The 19,693-nt window shown below is 41.9% G+C and overlaps 5 protein-coding genes across 5 annotated transcripts; 3 read left to right on the top strand and 2 right to left on the bottom strand.

The window, feature by feature from the left end:
• Nucleotides 1-362: 362 nt before the first annotated feature.
• On the bottom strand, nt 363-2,846 carry LOC128723375 (U4/U6.U5 small nuclear ribonucleoprotein 27 kDa protein). The gene is made up of 4 exons (XM_053817109.1): nt 2,781-2,846; nt 2,575-2,686; nt 2,017-2,106; nt 363-1,819 (listed from the first exon to the last, which is right to left on the bottom strand). The coding sequence occupies exons 2-4, from the start codon at nt 2,667-2,669 to the stop codon at nt 1,540-1,542; spliced, it is 465 nt and encodes a 154-aa protein (XP_053673084.1). The 5' UTR covers nt 2,670-2,686; nt 2,781-2,846; the 3' UTR covers nt 363-1,539.
• A 706-nt stretch (nt 2,847-3,552) lies between these two features.
• On the top strand, nt 3,553-4,931 carry LOC128725395 (peroxisomal membrane protein PEX13). Its single transcript, XM_053819137.1, has 4 exons — nt 3,553-3,869; nt 3,934-4,164; nt 4,230-4,438; nt 4,520-4,931. Exons 1-4 carry the CDS (start codon nt 3,553-3,555, stop codon nt 4,765-4,767), a joined length of 1,005 nt encoding a protein of 334 aa, XP_053675112.1. The 3' UTR covers nt 4,768-4,931.
• Nucleotides 4,932-5,404: 473 nt separating this feature from the next.
• Nucleotides 5,405-6,833, top strand: LOC128724140 (4'-phosphopantetheine phosphatase). Its single transcript, XM_053817905.1, has 5 exons — nt 5,405-5,670; nt 5,770-5,975; nt 6,057-6,199; nt 6,283-6,577; nt 6,643-6,833. The coding sequence occupies exons 1-5, from the start codon at nt 5,405-5,407 to the stop codon at nt 6,831-6,833; spliced, it is 1,101 nt and encodes a 366-aa protein (XP_053673880.1).
• A 125-nt stretch (nt 6,834-6,958) lies between these two features.
• Nucleotides 6,959-7,847, bottom strand: LOC128723171 (iron-sulfur cluster assembly 2 homolog, mitochondrial). Its single transcript, XM_053816885.1, has 3 exons — nt 7,785-7,847; nt 7,411-7,557; nt 6,959-7,340 (listed from the first exon to the last, which is right to left on the bottom strand). Exons 2-3 carry the CDS (start codon nt 7,425-7,427, stop codon nt 6,959-6,961), a joined length of 399 nt encoding a protein of 132 aa, XP_053672860.1. The 5' UTR covers nt 7,428-7,557; nt 7,785-7,847.
• A 1,150-nt stretch (nt 7,848-8,997) lies between these two features.
• On the top strand, nt 8,998-17,508 carry LOC128724139 (uncharacterized). Its single transcript, XM_053817904.1, is given in 13 exon segments — nt 8,998-9,115; nt 9,775-9,846; nt 10,054-10,154; nt 10,245-10,637; nt 11,345-11,520; nt 15,148-15,218; nt 15,436-15,669; nt 15,757-15,853; nt 15,948-16,075; nt 16,232-16,311; nt 16,408-16,674; nt 16,780-16,965; nt 17,231-17,508. Coding segments are annotated over 13 exon segments (2,025 nt in total). The 3' UTR covers nt 17,333-17,508.
• Nucleotides 17,509-19,693: the final 2,185 nt, after the last annotated feature.

The following is a 19,693-nucleotide window of genomic DNA, read 5'->3' as shown; positions in this document are numbered from 1 at the left end:
GACAATGCGCAAATACTCCTTTTTACAATAAATCGAAAACCTGTTTGTCTACAGTATGTGAAGCAAGCGCAATAGAGAGATGTTTCATTCTGTTTCCGATTAGGCCCCACAATTTGCAACGATTTTTTTTTTTACATCGATCAATGCTCAAAATTCGTCGCCGAAGGATTTTACTTGCGATGGCAAATTACATATGACGATATCAGATTTTTTTTATCGTTTAACTATTTTGTTCTTAATTTTCAAATCTCGGTTTTATAGATAATTATGCATCATGTCTTTTTTTTAATAAAACATGGAGACTAGTACGTATAAAACAAAAAAATCTTTATTTCAGTTGTTTGTATTTGAACTTGTTACAATATAGTTCTTAAATGACATTACAGAGGTGAAAAAACAAAAAAAACGAGAACAAACTCGTTCAAGAGTTGATGGAGCACAGTATATCTGTGTAATGCTTATATGCTATAATTATGAGGTATATTTAAATTTGCTGGCATTTGTAGCTATTGTTTTGTATGAATTCATGGTAGTGTGAGTGTTTTGTTTATTTGTGAGGTATATTAAGGACGCTACATCGTGATCACATACGGGGAGAGTAATTGCACGGCTCCTTCGAGACCGGTAAAGCGTCATTCGCTGGAGGTTTACAGTGTGGCCTTTGATGTGCTACAGAAACTTGGTGTCGTGAAGAAATATCCATAGAATCAATAGAAATACTATCGATAGAAACAAATTCAAATAACGATTCTTTCGAATCCATCACGACACTCTTTGAACACGGACAGTTGGCTTCGTTACATCCCATAGAAACCCTTAAAACTCTAAACCGTCTTTCCGAAAGGGGAAAAGGCACGATGATAAAGTCAATATCAACAGCATACAGGAAGGATCGTAACCTGCAAAGAGTGCAAGCCTCAAGTTACCGTAGCGCATCTCCACCATCGATCGTCTGCAACCGGCTGGAGACGAGCTCACACTTTCTCTCCCCACGATGATATGATGTAGCGTTTTGGCTATTGCATTGTATGGTAATTTTTGTATATGGTGTATATGAAAATTAACTATTGTTGTAATATGGAACCCGTTACAGTTGTTTGTGTGTATGTGTTTGGTGAGGTGATTAGTTGTTTGACTATTGTTCGGTTATGGAGGTGTGCACGTACCCAAAAACCGTTGCGATCGGTCGCAGGCACGCAAGGCTGTTGTAGGTGAGAGGGAAAACATTTAAATATACCAACATGGTCTTTAAACATAAGATATAAGAAATGATGCAAGAATGTTAACTATAGTGTGAAATGAAGTTAGTTCGACCTGTACGATGGAGGTATTCCATGTGTGGATTTTGCCGTGAACTAGATGGCAAGTTAAAAATAATGTGTTGCAAGAAACGGAATCGTCCCGAAATCGTTCACCTGAGAACGATGGCTGCAAAATACCAACAAATGGTACACCATCGGAGTTGGTGTATATATCGGTGATTATGCACGCAGTTGAAACTGAAACTGTTGTCTCGCACATTCTCTCCATGTGGAGCCGTTATGCAACAAAATCTAGCGGCCGATTGAAGCCTCCCTTGCGGTTCATGTACTGGCGGTACTTGCGCTTTAGTATGACATGAACCTCGCCGACATCGTTACCTTCCACCTTTTTGCCTTTGGTCGTATCGAACCCGCAGAAGCCCATGGTCTTGAGCATTTCCTGCTCTTCGGGAGTTTTGCCTTCCAGTTCAGATTCCGATACCATGGGCTTCATCTGAGCGGCTTGCCGCGACGACGATGGCATCTGCTTGTCTAGATTGCGTTCTCGATCGAAAGATCTAAGCAAAAAATTCATAATCGTTCATTAGTTTGCTGACATACTGAAACACTTTTTATGAGCGAGAAAGCGATGCAAAGTTCTGAAAATTTCAAAAAGCACAAATGTTTGATTTTATGCCTGATATTTTCCGAAACATAATGCACCATCGTTCGCTCTTTAAAGATAACTCATACACTACACTTCAACAATTTTCACCTCGATCTCGAACGCGATCTTGATCTGGATCTTGACTTCCGCCTCCCTCGATCTCGGTCTCTTTCCCGCTCGGATGAACGTTTCCGGTCACTAAAGTACAAAAGAAATGCGTAAAGTAAGCAACTTGCAGTTTAGCATAATCCCCAATATGTGGATATTTTACACTTTCAATTATTAGCACGTGGCTTATAGACGGTTAACTCGGAGAAGAATCCTAGCAGTGTAACAAACGCAAGGATGGCATGCTCTGTGCGCTTCACTGGAATGCGATAGAAATAGGTCGATCGAAGAAGGGATGGCACATTTGCGCTCCCCATAAACCATTCATTATCGGTAATTGCAACAACAAAAATTAGCGCAAGATGAAAGGAATCCCCTTCCGGACATCAAAGATAGGTCTAGGGGGTAAATTAACATAAGGGGTTCTACTTGTCGGAAGGGGACAACTTTTATCCGCCCTTTTAGAAGCGCCTTTGGAAGCGCGGCTGCTGAACGATGAATATAGCAACACGCAAGCGTAATAGTTGAGGGTATTTTAGCAAACAGTCGTGTACTTACCGTCCCACGGATCGATCTCTTTCACTGCGGTCCCTTGAACGCTTACGGCGTCTCGGCCGCTCGCGTTCCTTCCTGCGCTTGGGCGACGAAGGCATCCTTGCGGGAACGAGAACTTGAACGCGATTGTAAGAAATTATTAGGCGACCTGCTTCCTGTACACGTTTCTACACTTCCTGAGCCATTTTAGTCCATTTTAAAATACATACCGTGCTAAAGCATCGAGAAAGGCATAACCTAACAGCAGCAGCGGCAGCGGCACACCGGCGGGCAACAACAACAGCAGCGACAGCGGCAGAACGACAGAAGCACTTCGACAATATTGCCTTTTCACTTCCTCGCGAACTTCAAAGGTGTCAAAACTACTCCGTTCTGAAGTACATCTTTGACAGATCATTCTCATACTCTACTCAGCACTTTCGACTGTAGTACATATGCCCACCATACAGAGTAGCTATTGAAGGTTTTTGAACCTGCTGCCACGTTCGAAAAAAATTCGAAATATTACTTTTTTTTCTTTATTATCCACTGTGTCAGACAATGGAGGAGGAAGCAGTTAAAAATCAGATGAAAATGATGCAACATCGAGCATATGAAATTCTTATACTGTTAAAAACATCAAACTTGACAAGAGTTTTGAGAAAGGTTCTGATTTATTATTAGGATTCGAATAGGGATTAAAAAACACTAAAATTTGAATTCTGAATATTAAACTGAAATACAGTACAAAATTCGGAGCGAGACATAATCGGCACACCCGGAATATCCATTACCACCAGTGGTGTACGTGTAGCATTGCTGTAGCACCATCGATGGAATACGCAAGTAATGTCATGCGAGTGTCAAAAAATGAAAGTGAGCAAAGTTCAGTCGTAAAAAAACAATAATAACTAAATCAAAGGTACATCAAACAGATAACAGTTCAGCTGCTCGTAAAATAAGGGAATACGTAATTCTATAGTAATTCACGTTGCAACAGACATGGCGACTAACTTCCGGAATACCACGTTCAACGAAGAGAGGATTTTTAGCAACACGAATATACTGAACACACCAACAGTGATCCCTACGAACCAACCACCGCCCTTACCACCAAGACCTCACTTCTCAGGTGGCGGGGGTGACATGATGTATGGCAATCGATACGGATTTCCTGGACAGTCTGGTTATGGTTATAGCCCCTATGGAGGATATTCGTCAATGGACTATTACGGACATAGGAACTACGGAGGTTACATGGGCCAAGGATTTGGTGGAGGTTATGGTAATATGGGAGGGTTCAACTATCCTGAGCAGAGGTTTGTATTGGTCGTATGAAAATCAAAATGAGTACAGTAAACACTACTTTGATTTTATCTGCAGATTCATTCAGCTAGCAGAAGAAAGCTCTCGTCCAGCTTTTCAAATCCTGGAGTCACTTGTCGGCGCGGTGGGCAATGTAGCAACAATGTTGGACTCCACATTTTTTGCTGTCACAAGCTCATTCCGCGCTATATTAAGCGTGGCCGCCAACCTGGCTCACTTGAAAGGAACTTTTGCTCATGTTTGGTCCTCTTTGACCATCGTACGCACCGCCGTGTGGCTGTATAAAAAGTATGCATTTGAATCAAGACAATGACAAGATTTCAGATATGCTACATAATCATCGTTTCTTGCAGATTGTTATACAAACTACGAATAACTAAGACAGATCCGACAATGGAGGCATTCAAAGAAGCTTTTAACATTTCGTCTAGTAATGAAAACGCGCCAAACGGTTCAAAAACGCGTTCATCGTCACTACTAGCTGCACTTTTTATGGCTTTTATGTTATCCGTACCTTACATGTTAATTAAATTGTTCACCCCAAAGGCTTCCGAGGACAACGGTACGCGACATCATTAATGATTTATACCTTCTCATAGAACCTAGAGAATTGAAAATCAATATGTTTTTTTGATTTACACAGCACTCACAGATCCTGCTGTTTGGACCAACCCAATTGAGGTCCAGGCGCTGCATAATTTTGATGCATCTAACGCACATGAGATGTCGGTTCGCGCAGGACAAAACGTTTTAGTGGCTCCGAAGCAAATTCAAATCAACCGGCAATTGTTAAACACTGGCTGGGTACTAGCTTCTAGTACTGATAGGAAAACAACGGGAATCATTCCATTAAACTACCTACAAGCTCAAAAGCAACCAATAGACGGTTAAACATATTTACCAGTGGGTCATGGATAGGTTTAATAAAGTGGGTTATAACAACAACACAAAACATAGGCATATGTACGGCAACTTCTACATACAATTGCGAACACGTTTGTCGGTTCTATTCGAGTGATAAATCACCGTAGTTAACATAGCAGAAGTGATATCAGATGGCTATAACAAACAAACGTTTCAACAAGGTTAGTTCTTTTACGGTTTGCCTTTTTATCTCATCGTTTGTTATCTTGAAAAAACAACACAACTTAATGCATGTACTGGATTAACCAACTCAAATAATCGTCTAGGAGGAGTGGCTTTGCTCACGTATTCAATAGAGTTGCCTCATCGCGTGCAGCGCGCGCTGTGTACTCCTATGTTCTAACATAAAATATATTCCCGTATAAACCGTATTCGTCGATGTAACTCAGGCTGGCAACACTTCTGTCGGAACTGGTTGCTTTGACGTAAGTGTGTGAAAGAGAAAGCGCGAAAGCAGTTCACAGCTTATATATAATGTTGCGAAAAAGAGTCTAAATTAATTGTTTAAATGAATATTGCTAGTATTATTTCTATAATAAACAGTGAGTAGTTTGGACGAAGACTTGAAGCAATCTAAGGGGTAGTAGTACGAGGAAGAAAGAACATGACCAAGCGAAATGAATCCGCGACCGGAGGCTTCTCGCATTGTTCTCTGCTGGCAAACGTAGATGGGTACAATCCAGACACGCTGGATCTTTATCAGGATCCAGAAGCAAACCAATATTGGTTCGCTTGCTTCACGGAAATGGTAATCAAATTCGAACGCCAAGCATACCTAAGTCAGCCAGAAGATGCCAGCGCGAAAGCTCGCGCACAGTCTTTCCGCGAATTTTGTGTGAAGACGTTCAGCGAACTCCAGGATGGAAAACGGTAATCATGAGTCGAAAAGCGTTCGATGTAAAAATGCGTAATAGCTGGAGTGCACGGTGATTACACAGCTCTTCTCTAACATACCATACATCTTTCCAGAGAATCCACAACGCTAGGAATAAGAAATCTTCTGGAGGTGATTGAAAGTGCCCTAAAAAAGTACGGGTTTGATGATCCATGGAAAGAACAGAAGACCATCGAAAACAAAGCATCACTGGGGTTACTAAAGCATCGGCTTGATCAACTAGACAATATAGTTTGTGAGCGAGAAAAGTGGATGGAAATCGTGCGCGGAGTATTAGCAGGTACAGAATGTCTCATATATGATGCAATATTGCCCTTTAAACCGTTTATTTTATAGTTTCGATTCGTAACACTTATCGTAGGTAATATGTTCGATTGGGGTGCGCAGGCTGTGACAAAAATTCTAGAAGCAAATAATGGTTTTGGGCTTCAGCAGGCGCTTGACCGAATACAAAAAAGACCATGGCTTATCGATGATCTGGATGCATGGCTGGCAAGGGTAGAGGTAATCAAACGATGTTGCACTTAGAATTAGAACGTGAGTTTGCAGTTTTTACAATGAAGGATATCATTTAAAATTACTTTTAGCATGAGTCCTCTCACAGATGTGCTATGATATTTACCGATAATGCCGGCATAGATTTCGTATTGGGTATTGTACCGTTAGCCCGCGAACTTTTGAAGCGGAAAACAAAAGTTCTTTTGTGTGCAACGATCAACCCAGCAATAAACGATATTACTTTTTCTGAGTTAAGTTCGACCATCGCTGCATGCTGCGAAGAGTGTGAAATCCTGCGAAACGCCTTTCGTGAAGAACGTCAGCTGTTGCTGTTTGGAAACGATCAAATTGGACCTTGCCTCGACTTTCGGATGCTTTCCAGCGGTATAAAATGGCGTGTGTTATAGCGTTAATACATTGTTATTAATCAATTTTCTTTTTACTTTCAGACATCTGTATAGCTATCGAGCAACATAACGTTGACCTATTAATAATCGTTGGAATGGCCCGTGCGTTGCATACTAATCTGTACGCCAAATTTGAATGCGAAACGTTTAAGCTGGCTGTAGTGAAAAACGAATGGTTAGCGAAACGGTTAGGCGGAGATACGTTTTCTGTAGTATGTAAATATGAAAGGTAATACAACGTGAAATTTTGTAAACCCCCACGAGAACACGTTAAACAAATTGAAATAAATATTAAAACTGTCGTTTATATTTTACATTTCCATAACACAGAGTAGTTAAATAATTCATGCACTTCGGCTCAATCTAGCTTTACCGTAAAGGAGGCACCACAAGAGCAACCTTGATCTGCCTTGGGATTATTGATCACACGAAACCCGGAGCGTATCAATTCTGTGTGGTAATCTATAGTGGCACCGCTGAGATACTCGATCGAAGCGCTATCGATTGCCACTTTTACACCATCATGACCTACGATAATATCGTCCTCGCTTTGCTGTTGCTCTACGGAAAATTTGTATTGAAATCCGGAACATCCGCCGCCTTCCACAGAAATCCTGAGGAAGGAATTATTTTTACAGACTTCCTTCAAACGTGTGATGCAATTATCACTCAATTGTACTGAAGTAACATTGCTAGATGACATACGGCGATATAGTCTCGCTGGGATGGATAACCCTAAGCTAATATAAATAATAAATATTAAAAACGTAATAAATTTTATTGATTATATACTAAACATTTTTTACATACCGCATGATTGCACTCATTTTGAATGATATTCAATTGGTGTATTCTTGCAAATATTTGCTTAATTGGCGATCAACTTCAATATTATTCTTTCTGCAACATTGCATAATGGCACAATCAATTACGCCGCTATTTTTCCTGTACAATCACCTCACAAATAACAAAAAACGAAAAATTTCAGAGTTGATACTATTGGAACTATCTTTAATGTTGTTTTTTTTTCAACATTGAAAATATATTTTAATTTCAAAAACATTCATCACCACTAATTTCGAACTGATATGTGCATATCGAGCGGGCCTTGTTCAGCATGTTGGGAACATAAGTATACAAAAATTCTACGACACTTGTGTAATGATAAATATGAAAATACTTACTAAATGAAAACTATATCTGAAACATTTGAAATGATCACAGTTTTAATAATTATTCAATGTGATGTAAACATTTCTATGTTTTGTTATTGAGTACCGGTTTGATTATTTTCAATGACGTTTGTTTTTAGCGAAACTACTAAACATGAGTTTATATTATAAGCCCGAAGTGCTTAACTTTGAATAAGCTCTGGTTAGTTGAATTGATAAAATTAAGAGTCAGTTGAAATATGAAAGCATTTTTAGATACTGGCGACATATACCAGGTATAGAACCATCAACAGAAAAAACTATCTTCTCATTGAACGTAAACGATATCATGAGATTGTGTTGTAGAAAATTTTGTTTGCTTAAACTTATTACGTTATGCTTTTGAGGGGTTTGAAATACTGAGCATCTTTCAAATTTATAAGGATCTCATAAATAAACTCCTGTTTCGTCATGTCACCACCATGCAGAGCGATTACATATAAAATCGTAAATGTAAACTAGAGTGCACGGCCAAGTAACAACTCCTTTAGCCGATGGAGGCGCATGGTTAATATGAGGGAAATAGAGATTCAAACAGTATTCTTTGATCTGCTAAAGAATAAAAGAAGAAGGGAAGGGAAGAAAGGAACATAACGGTTTCAGACCTCGTAACGCCCCCGTGCAGTAAATTAAAGTCACTAGGACCCGATGGATTTTGTCATTAAATGACTAACTAGAGTCATATGTTTTACAGTGAAATACACTGGATACAACCGTCATCTTTGAACAGCAAACGATTGTATGTATGCTCAACTTGACGTTGTAATGCTGTTTTATAATTCATATGGAATCTTCCATATGGATTAGCGACTATAAACGATTAGCAATATACCCATACAATGTTCCCTTCAGAACTATGCTAATTTTATGTTAACTGTATTTATAGTTGACAAATTTATTAGCTAGCACCACACAGAAGTAATTGGGACATGATAATACATCGACTGATGGATTTCAAACTGATCGCAAGGACATCTCCTCCCTAATTCTCTTCGTACTATGCTACATGAGGGTTTGCCGTATTTTTTCTGCAACGGTTATTTAAGCGCAACCGTTACTAGCCGCTTTTCAGAGTCTTGGTCGAGTGCAAACTAACCGCCACAAGTGTCGCAGAAATCCTCACAATCGGGCCGCCATCACGCGTACGTATGATAGTTATATTTATAAAGTAACGGTTTTGTGACGCATGCGTACGGGGGGCCACCACCGTAAACTTAGGTCACAGGAGACATTCCGGTGGTCGGTCGGTGGTTCGGGTTTGTTAGAAAAATTCATTCGTTTATTTTGACCTGAAACAAAGTTATGTAAGTTAAAAAAAGAGAGTAAACTGTTGCTTTGCCGAAGCAAATTGCTTGACACCAAGTGGGACGTTTGCTGTAGGGTTTTTGTGTAGCTTTTCACGGCTGGGGCGACTTCCAGATTGATCCGTTTTTCGCCGTACGCCTTAGTTTAGTGTCTTAAAGACTCCTCGCTGATCTTTTGCTCGCGAGTCACGAGATAGGTGGTTCTTTGTTTTTTTTTTGCTTCTTTTTTCTTCGTCTTTGTTATCATACATTTATCGCGATTTTTCAATGCAACCTTTAAAGAAGCCATAGCTAAACGAGAGTGTATCGGGCGAACCGAAAACAGCTTGTTGAACGTGTCCACCAGTCGATTGTGAGTGAAAGATGAAGAAAACTATTTAACAACAGGTCCACCTGCAGGCAGCTCGCGGGTGTACTGTGTCGTGATGTGCGTAGAGCAGCTACACCCTTCGTGATTTTTTTTTGCAAGCTTTTTTTTTATTGCTGTGGGTGAAACACGCAAGATCGTCTGTATCCGTGCCGTATCGAGCTGACACCTAGAACGAGCGCAGTTTCTTTAGTGATAGAGATAATTTTCACCAGACTTTTGATGGATCGCAGTGCTGTAATTTGGTGAACGAAAACCGAATAAATAACCATAGTACACTCTCTCATTGTAGTGAATATCAAACTGGCTCATCAGTTTTGGTTCTCCTTTCCGCCACCAGGGGCGTCTGGTGGAAGTTCTTCAAGTAAGTTAAATCTAATGAATGCTACTAAATATAAACAAAATTGCATATATGCTGGTAGTTATGAGCCCATTGAGAGTCTTTAGTGCCTACGTTTATTTCGGCACGAGATAATTATGCAGGGGGTGTGGATATAACCAGCATCAGATGATTCGTGTATCGTCCTTTTTTCACTGTGTTTTATTTTTATCAATTCCCCACTGCAAACAGGGCAAGCAGACGAAGAGAAGCAAAAAGAACGACAGAAAAATGAATCTTCGGACCGAGAGCAACACCACAAGCAACAGAAGCTTGATGCCGCTAATTGCAAGGTACCATTCTACGGCTTCTAACGCCCGTTCAGTGAAGAACAAAAAGCAAAAAAATACTACCAAACTGCATCCTGTATTTTCAATTCGTAGCGTGAGGCCCGAGAAATACGTCAACTGGACAATGAGCTGTTGAATCAGCGCAGGGCCCAGGAGAGGGAACGCCAGGCACAGCTAGGATCGGAAAGGCAAGCCGCAGCCTTGGCGGCTGCAACAACGGGCGGAACTGTCGGTGCCACGTCTCCTCCGCCATCGAACAGTTCCGGTGGTGACAGACTGTACCGGCAGACGGAGACCTCGTGCGTAGAGGGAAACACGGCGACAACGCCCGGAAGGACACCACCGACCGCCGTAGGAGAAGAAAAGTCACCCGGTGTCACCGGTGTCAAATCACCGCTTCTCGAGGACACGCCATTCGGGGCTGTGACCTTAACTCTTATGGACAATTTGCCTAGCAGCACGCCAGCACCAGTTACACCTAAAGAGGTAAATTCCAATTCCCCATGCTACGGTTCCGGGGCCAATCGTACAGGTGCCAGAACAGGTGCACACACCTGTTGGCAAACTGCCACGAACATTTCAGTGCCATTTAGCTGACACACACACATACACACACGCACACACAAAGCTTGCACATTTCTAGATATTTATTATGCAGTCGGTACTAACAGATTCAACGTGAAGAAATTTGTTTAGACCATTTGAAATGTTGTTTAGTTCATTTAGCTTAGTCCAATGTTTTCCTATGCTGTCCACAATGTTGAATGTCATTTGTGCATAGTGACGGCCATGCTTTTGCAAAATATGGGCAATGGGCCAACTCGTTCAATAATGCATATGGCCCGCACGCGCCTACTTGTTTTCCCGTACGAGAGCGCTCGCTCCTCTTCCCGACCAGTTCGAAAGCGAATGCACATGTCAGGGTGGGCATGGTAATCGATATAAATTTTACGGTCAAGTGAAAAGACTTCGGCTGGAACAGATTGAAGCCGCAAGAGTCATCAGCAAACAAGCTTTTACGCTAAAAATCGTAAAAAAGTTTGCAAACAAACCCGGTAAAACTCTGTTAGTACTCGTATTATCCACTCGCTAGTGTACAAGAACGTGACGTTTTGTTTATTAAGCAAAACTCAAGAACGCGGATTAAACACATGTGTTTTAATGCGACAATTTCTCGTCCAAACCAATTGCAGGATGAACAACGCGGTTCCGGCTTTGTGGTAGCTTCGTCACACAAAACACCGCCGGAAAAAGGATTCCCGGAGGCAACACACCTGCAAGACTTTCCCAAAGGTCGCCAGGATTCCACTGAAAGCGAAATCTCGACAATATACTCTCAGTCGCAGTCGGACGCCTGCCACAAGATGATGTACGTTCTGCATATTTATATACACTTATATTTACAACTTTAATTTTATCGTAAGCATTGCTATGTGAAATTGCTAAACAAAAAACCGAGGATATAGTTTTGGAGAGCGATGGATTCTTTTGGTGAGACAGCCGCAAATTCTATTCAATGGTTGCCGTTCTGCTTGATATTGGAAAAATGTGCTGTAAATTTTTACGATAAAACTCGATAGTGTTCCTAGTGCCGGTGGATTTCTCTTTCTTCTTAAAAGACCACTCTCCACCATGCCCAGGATATCGCTTATCGATGTCTAATGCAGATTGATCCAAACCAGCGGTCTTTTTTAATCAACAAAAGAACTTACTAAGTAGACAGGGTTACCCAGGTTTACGAAGCATAAATTCGTGAAGCAACGTCCAGCTGCATTTCCGTCCCGAGTTTTGGTGCAATATGTTGTTTTGTAAAATTGTCTCTCGTGAGCAAACACGAATCCAGCTAGATACCATGTTCTCAGGAGACAAGCGACAAATTTTCGCTGCTCTCTCACTCTCACTTGCTTTCTGTCTCTCTCCGGTTGGTCTCTCCTTATCTCGGTGCTGGTTGACGGTGTTCTCAGTCTCGCGCAGTGTTTTCCAGCTCGGTACAGATTATGCTAGTGCGCGGCTCGCACAGTGAGCACGATATGAAATAAACATCATGGAGCAGAAAATTCAATGCGTTCGCAACCGTCGTATTGCCGCAACGTCGTGTTTTGCTTCCGTCTTGTTACGAAGTGTTATGTAAAAGTTTGATTTATTATTTGTTTCGTTCCGGTTTGGTGTCTAGTGATCAACTATTCGAACGTGTTTGTGAATTGTGTATCCGTGTAATTGTGCGTATGAGTTCGATTTTTTTGATACAGTAAGAATCCGCCGCCGTTCTGTCGCATAACGAAGAATACGAAGAATCATCAAGTACAAAACGTTCGTGCGAAGGATGCCGTTGTCTGTACGTTGGATTAGGTGGTGCTGATTAAAAGAAAAAAGAAAAACGACAACATCGACGAGCGCAAAACGGTGACGACGACGGCGACCGCAAGGATGAGACACAAAATGTTGTTTGCTCGATGAATGCGGAGTGGAGTTCGTTGTTACATAAGCATAATTATCCTTAAGTTATTCATAGTCGCCCCAGAACCTGCAGCGGAAATCGATGCGGTGCTGGCGAGCGTCATGCGGTGCGTTTCTTTGTGAATAAGGACTTCTATGGCAAAAGCATTTCCGTTACCGTTGGCATGGTGAGAAAAATCAATTTCAAATTCAGAATGTCCTTCAAAACGCATGGTGATTGTGCGGTTTTCTGACGTTATGGAAGCAAAAGAAAAGTAACAATAATGCTTGGAACGTGTGCGAACGTGCGCTGGGAGTGAACAAAAATGGTGAACCCTCTGCCGTAGCGGTGAAACGAGCAAGCTATAGTAGCTAACGGACCAAAATACTTGTCAGGATACTCGTTTAGTTTTGTATCCGTTTCCATTCAAGCGGTTTAACGGCACAGTGAAAATGGTGTACTGTTGGTTTAACCAACCATTAACCATTCGTAGCACTAGCCATAGCAGCATAACCGGATTAATTATGAAATCTGTACATGTTTTTAGTGGACTCCCTTTTTATGATCCATTATTTCCCCCCCCCCTCCCATTTGCTTTGTTGCTGCATCTCGCTTACGCATTATTATTTTCCGATTGCTGTAGCATACTTTATAATGGAGCATAAATGTGCTCTCTTTCTTTCGTTTCTACTGTCCCTGTCACACTTGAAACGCCATCTCTGTTTTTCACTTTTATTGTATGCACAGTTCTTCTCTACCTCTCTCTCTACCGGTGCTCTCTAAATCTCTCATTCGCTCTTCTTTTTACTATCCCTCTCTCTCTCTCTTTCTCTTTCTCTCTCTCTATCGCTGGGATTTTTTAGTATTATTCACGCATTTATAATCTCTCATAGATTTACTTATATCTCTTTCATCTTATGCTCTGTCTGTCCCCACAGTAGCTTCATCTCATCTCATGGTTTGCTTTAGTGAATGCAGAGCATACTAAGTTTGTCACTCTTGCCCCAAAGCCACCAGTTGGTAAGCATGCGATCTGGGAGTTTTCTCGGGCGAGAAGGTTCTTCCGTCGCGTTCGGAAAAGTAGTGCAGTTTTACTCGTATGCGACATTTCTAACTCCTTGCGTCCTGCAGTGGTGGGATTTTGAAACGGGCACATCTCGCACACGAGACAGATCTGCTAGCGCTCACCACCGGTTCGTGCGCTCAACCCTCCCCCCTTTTCTACCCACACTCGAGTGTAGGCGTTTGTGCGTGAATATGTGAATGGTTGTGTTAATTTTGTGCACTCTGAGCCCTGACGTGTGAGCAGATTCGATACGAACGGCTAAACTGTCGTCACTGCTGGCTCGAGCCACTAATCATCTCGTCCGTTCGCCGTTTTCCTCGTCTTTGCCGTCGTCGTGGTCATCGCCGCCGTAGTCGCCGTCGTTGTCGTCACCACCAACCAAAGTCACAGTCATCAACATCAGTGGCAGTTCAAAAGAGAGAAAAAAAATCTTCTCCTTGATACCTTGATGATCTAGAATCGGCGAAAAGTGAAATTTGGTGGATAAGCAATTTTGTAGGAAAAGGACATTTCCGGTATGTCGATCGTGTTATGTAATGTTGCTTCAAAAACTAATAACGACAATAACGTTAACAATGACAATATTAGTGAGGATTCAAATCCGGTTACAATCTACAGGTACAAATTCCTACAACTGAGTTTTTGAGGACAGTGAGAAAATGAGACGATTGTTGAGTACTCCGTGCACCGCTTTTTTCTTTCCTTCCTATGGCTCACAGTGGGTCGATTTTGAAATGTGTTCTAAGGGCTGCTGGGCATCCATGCACACAAGATATTTGTCGAATATCGTTACGGAATGTAGAGATAGTGCTTCACCATAGCTTATACACCGGCCAAACATAAAACACATCCTAGCGGCATGTATCAAAGTTAGCCGAGCTATAGAACCGCGCGCTGCTGATCTTCGTTCTCGGCAGAAGCCAAAGTTGACAAAAATGTTGAACCATGAGGGTGAATTCTCATCATTTTCGTTACCTTCCGTTTATAATTAGATACCGCGAACCGTAGAGTACAGTAGAGCAGCGCCATGGTTAATATTAGCAGTCGCCTTACGGGTGGATTTTCCTTTTGCCCAACATTGCGGCGAAATAACCATATTATCCACCGGGATCAGGATTTTTTTTTCCGATAATTCAATCACTACGGCCAGCGCAAGCAACATTCGAATGGCACACGTTCAAATTTTCAGCATTCATAATCGTTAGAATACGCAATGGATGGTATATTTTTGAATCAGTACACTCCGTACCGTTGTCGGTTACGATACACTTTTCCTGCATTTGTAAGACATGAATGCAAAACTCGAAAGCATTAATAATGTACTTCGTACTATATTCATTTCGTCGCGCTTTTAGAAATGATTTTAGCCGCGCTCCATATTGTACCTAGTTATTATTGCTGCAGCAATTAATGGTCCTTTTTTTCTTTCTTCACCAAATCCAACCCAACACTCCTGTGGCCCCTTTTCCCTACGTTTGATTGATTTATTCCAGGTGCCGTGCTCCTATAGCTTCACTTGATTGTATGGAGGAGTTTAGTGGCACGACAGCTCAACTTGATTTCGGTGAGTGTTACTAGTTTTGGTAGAAAAAATCATTTTTATTATTTTACTAAAAGAATATATGTTTAAAAACGAGCGTTCGTTGGTAAATTTACCGATGTAAAATAGTAAATTTAAACACTTAGCGAATCAGCCAGCACCAGCACAGAGTGCGTGAAACGAAAGAGAGTTTAATAAATGTTTTGTCCTAATATTTTTTCGCAACCCCAACACATTCAAGGTCGTTCTACAAGCTTGGGGTCCAATCCGGCCATACAAATACGCAGCAATGCGACCACCACGCCTGGTTTGCGTTACAAAAATCTTGGCAAAAGTGGACTGCGCGTTTCGAACGTCGGCCTCGGCACATGGCCCATATTCTCACCGGGTGTATCGGAGGAGCAAGCCGAGGCTATCCTTCGGCTGGCCGTGGATAGCGGAATCAATTTATTCGATCTATCCGAAGCGCATTCAGGTAGGTGCATGGATAATGTACTGAACCATAAATAAATGAGAAGCATATACATATCGTATTACTCCTTACGCCACCCCCTTGGTACAGGTACACGCGCTGAAATCGAGCTTGGAAAGATCGTTCAAAAGGCAGGATGGAAACGTACCAGCTTCGTTATAATAACAAAAATTTATTGGAGCACAAAGTAAGAGCCGCCAATAGGTGGCAACATTTTGCAGATGAGTGCGTGCATGGAGTTCTATTTTTAATATGTTAACCATGCTTTTAATCTTTGCCAGATCCGAGGAGCGAGGATTATCTAGAAAACACATCATTGAAAGTGTCCAAGCGAGTCTGCAAAGGTTGCAGCTGCCGTACATCGACGTCATACTGGTGCACAAGGCAGATTCGATGTGTCCAATGGAAGGTACGATTGAGAGAGGTTCCGGCAGCAGGCATATTTTTACTTACTTGCGTATACCGTGTAAATGAATAAAAATATGTTCGTTGTTAATTTTACCATTTTCAAATGCTGTGCCAAATTTTGTACTAAACTTAAACCGATTATTTCATTTATCCACAGAAATCGTCCGTGCAATGAATTACGTTATTTCTCAAGGATGGTCCATGTATTGGGGAACCGCTCGCTGGTCTCCGGTAGAGGTAGTTTTCTGTCCTTTTTTTTTCTTCTCCGCTTTCAACACACCTCATAATTGACTTAGCACATCTAATCCACTTGTTTTGTCCTCATTTAACTAGATAATGGAGGCTTACACCAACTGCCGGCAGTTCAATTGCGTAACGCCCATCGTGGAGCAATCAGAATATCACATGTTTTGTCGAGAAAAGGCCGAACTCTACCTGCCAGAAATGTACAACAAAATAGGTGTGGGATTTATGGCCTGGGGTCCATTGTCGATGTGCTTGGGAGACGCCCAAAGCGGGGAAAAGCTCTGGATCCCGAAAGGCTCGCTGAAGAGCAAAAGCCAAAGCTACTCCTGGATAGAGGACGAAGTAAACAAAGAAGTAAGAGCACGATCTTCGACCAGACCGCACTGTAGCGTACATATTTGTTTCTTTTCTCTCTTTCCACCATTCGTCCATCTGGCCGCTATGTCACAATTGCGTAAGGATTTGCAGGACGAAGCGCGGCGATTATACGACAAAGCGAGGGACATTAGCAACTTAGCGGAAAAGCTGGGCTGCAATGCCGTGCAGCTATCCATAGCGTGGTCCTTGAAGCATGAACCAGTACAATGTTTGCTGCTCGGTGCAACCTCACCGGAACAACTGCATCAAAGCTTGCAAGCGCTACAGGTAATAGATGGTTGAAAATGTCGTTTATCGCATCGTGATTTGCATTATGTTGAGCATCAAAGCGTATCAAAGCGATGAGTGGGTAGAAGCTTTTTCAAATTTTCTCGCAAATTATGATAGCATCTTGTTGTTTTGCTTTATCAGCAGCCTCTCGTTTCAAAGCAAATTGTAGAAAATTTTGTGATTAAAATCACTACTTATGAAGGTAGAAGTTTCTAACAAAATGATATATATGTTTTTTGTTGACTCTTTTCCGGGCTTGCAGTTACTGCCACGGCTATCGACCGGTGTGATGCTGGAAATAGAGCGCATCCTCGAAAACAAACCAGTACGTCCACCGCCGATATCCACGCTTGCGCTTCGGTGACAATCAGCCTGCCCCCCGGGGCCTCCTAGCGAAAGCGGAGTACCTTGCGGGGCAGAATCACCAAAAGAGGAAGACATCAGCATGGGTGAGGAGCAGAAAGAATCGCAAAAGATTAGCTTCTGCGAAATTCAGTGACAAAACGAGAATTTAGTAACCAGTAACCAATTTGTAAACGTCGCCACTAGTGTTACGGAACGTAGCTCAACACTAACGCTTCAAGACCGCTGCACTACTCCATCACAGCAGCAGTACCGTCAGCCACACTTGCAGCAGCATCAACAGAAGCAGCAACATCAACAGAAGCAGCAGCAGCAACAGCATCACCTACAGCAAAACCAGCATCAGCAGCATCAGCAGCATCAGCAGTATCAACAGTATCAGCAGCATCAGCAGCTCAATAGTCAACAGCAGCAAATGCAAAAGCAGCTTGTAAGGTACCCTAAGCTTTGGAAGCAACGACACGAACGAAACCTAATGAAATCAAGCCTGTTGCGCCTCGAGTCACTAAGCGCCAGCTTGGAGAGTCTTTTCTACGAGACCGGTCTAGATAGCAAATTTAATAATTCCTCCCCAGCGACCGGTACGATGCAGTCGACTAGCAGTAGTACTATCAGCACCGATGTTTGTGAGGAGAAGCAGCAGGCACACCAATTAGCAGATTGCCTGAAGTCAATTGACAACACGTTGTTGGGTGAGAAAAACATTAGATATAAGATTTCGTGCTCCTTCAAGACCCTCGACAACAACTGCAAATCGTTGTTTAACTATCTGCGGGGCAAGGGTGCCTCGAACGGAGTAGCACCATGTAAAACGACACCGGCTTTGGGTGATCCCAAGGAAGAGCCACCCTCCTCTAAAGCAGTTGTGGTGGCTCATCAACATCCCCAGCAGCATGGATTCCGTTTGCTGATGAACCGCAAACTGCTCCGAGATCACGATGACAATGTGTTACTCGCACCCTGCATTAACGTCACGGAGAGTTAAACATAATGCATATAATATTCGTCATACGAGCATTACTACGGTTGCGTATGACCAGCTCAATTCTCAAAGCAATCGCACCGCACCGGTCAACCGGGAAGCAGCGTAATTACGAAAAGAAAAATGCTCTAGCGTATCGTACACAGCCTGATTTTCAGTAAAGCTTCGTGCTCATGCCAAGTAACATGCACGGTCGGATTTAGTTGCAAACTCGGCAAACAATTTTGCGCTAATCAAAACACTAAACTAATCAAACAACAAATAGCGAATAGCAATTGTGGTGGTGACTCCACAATGTGCTCGAAGGCGCTTTGTTTATTTCTAAAATAAACAATGATCGTTTAATGGGAACAAGGTGAAAAGGCATCTGAAAAGTGTGAAACAGTTTTCATCGTGTATGCTTATGATTTTTACATTGTTACAACACCAAATTCTTATTTGTTTTGAAAATACTCTCCTCCGACAGAAGCTCGCTGCTGGAAGCTTATGATCATTTGGGAGAGCGTGAGGAGAGTGCGTTTTTTGTTTCTTCCAATATTTCGAAGAAAACGAAACGTATTCGTACCATTCTGTAGCATAACAAAGTGGCGAAGCTTTCCGTAAGAAATAACGGGTGGAAAACCGTGTAGCAAATATCAACGGAATCAAGCGGCGTTTATTCGTTACAAAAAAAAACAAATCTGAGCGAGACCATTGCGTATAACAAGATGATTCTATTTCTAAGTAACTTTAAACCAATGAAATGATTAGAACAGAAAAATGTTTCAAGATCTCCCTCACTGGCTCACCAGATTACTCGTATCGCTATTACTATTTCGCTTCTGAATCTACTACGAAAGGCTCGTGATTGATACAACAAATAAGCGAAAAAAAAACAAACAAAGGCAACCAAAAAACGGAGAACAAAATGATAAATGTAACGGAATGCTAACCTTACACAAACTCGTAGTAGCCGCGACGCTCTACTATTTGACAGAAATATGAATCCTTAGTATGATGAACTAATCATTAGTTCGCAGTCGAGATGTATGATATATATATACACACACCCAGATAGATGCAAAATCCACATCGTCCACTGATCGTGAAACGAGGTAGAATGCTAATGTAATATCTCTACTTGCCGACTAGCGTATGATTGAAAGCAATTTGAAAGGCGCTGCATATCATCCATAGTTAGGTTAGGGGAAATCGTCAATGCAAATGTTATAGATAATTCTGCATTTCACATATCTTCTTGGGTTTCGATTTCCACGTTCATCATGTTGCGACTTTCAATTAATCAAAGCAGCACTTCAACAAAACAACAACTCTACGGCCACCAGTCGGGATAAGAACATATAAATTATTACAGAACAGAACATACGTTGCAACATCTTT

Source organism: Anopheles nili, chromosome 3 (assembly GCF_943737925.1).
Source record: "Anopheles nili chromosome 3, idAnoNiliSN_F5_01, whole genome shotgun sequence".
Taxonomy (NCBI): Eukaryota; Metazoa; Arthropoda; class Insecta; order Diptera; family Culicidae; genus Anopheles; species Anopheles nili.
The sequence above is the reverse complement of the archived record's forward strand: the minus strand, read 5'-3'. Positions and strand labels throughout refer to the sequence as shown.

What these genes read in the sequence shown, in the direction of transcription:
- LOC128724140 (XM_053817905.1), top strand. Translation starts at nt 5,405, where the DNA reads ATGACCAAGCGAAATGAATCCGCGACCGGAGGCTTCTCGCATTGTTCT. An exon ending in CATGGCTGGCAAGGGTAGAG is followed by an intron (nt 6,200 to 6,282) that starts GTAATCAAACGA and finishes AATTACTTTTAG; the next exon opens with CATGAGTCCTCTCACAGATG. An exon ending in CTTTCGGATGCTTTCCAGCG is followed by an intron (nt 6,578 to 6,642) that starts GTATAAAATGGC and finishes TTTTACTTTCAG; the next exon opens with ACATCTGTATAGCTATCGAG.
- LOC128725395 (XM_053819137.1), top strand. Translation starts at nt 3,553, where the DNA reads ATGGCGACTAACTTCCGGAATACCACGTTCAACGAAGAGAGGATTTTT. An exon ending in GCCGTGTGGCTGTATAAAAA is followed by an intron (nt 4,165 to 4,229) that starts GTATGCATTTGA and finishes CGTTTCTTGCAG; the next exon opens with ATTGTTATACAAACTACGAA. An exon ending in AAAGGCTTCCGAGGACAACG is followed by an intron (nt 4,439 to 4,519) that starts GTACGCGACATC and finishes TGATTTACACAG; the next exon opens with CACTCACAGATCCTGCTGTT.
- LOC128723375 (XM_053817109.1), bottom strand. Translation starts at nt 2,669, where the DNA reads ATGCCTTCGTCGCCCAAGCGCAGGAAGGAACGCGAGCGGCCGAGACGC. An exon ending in AGAGATCGATCCGTGGGACG is followed by an intron (nt 2,107 to 2,574) that starts GTAAGTACACGA and finishes TTTGTACTTTAG; the next exon opens with TGACCGGAAACGTTCATCCG. An exon ending in AGATCGCGTTCGAGATCGAG is followed by an intron (nt 1,820 to 2,016) that starts GTGAAAATTGTT and finishes TTTTTTGCTTAG; the next exon opens with ATCTTTCGATCGAGAACGCA.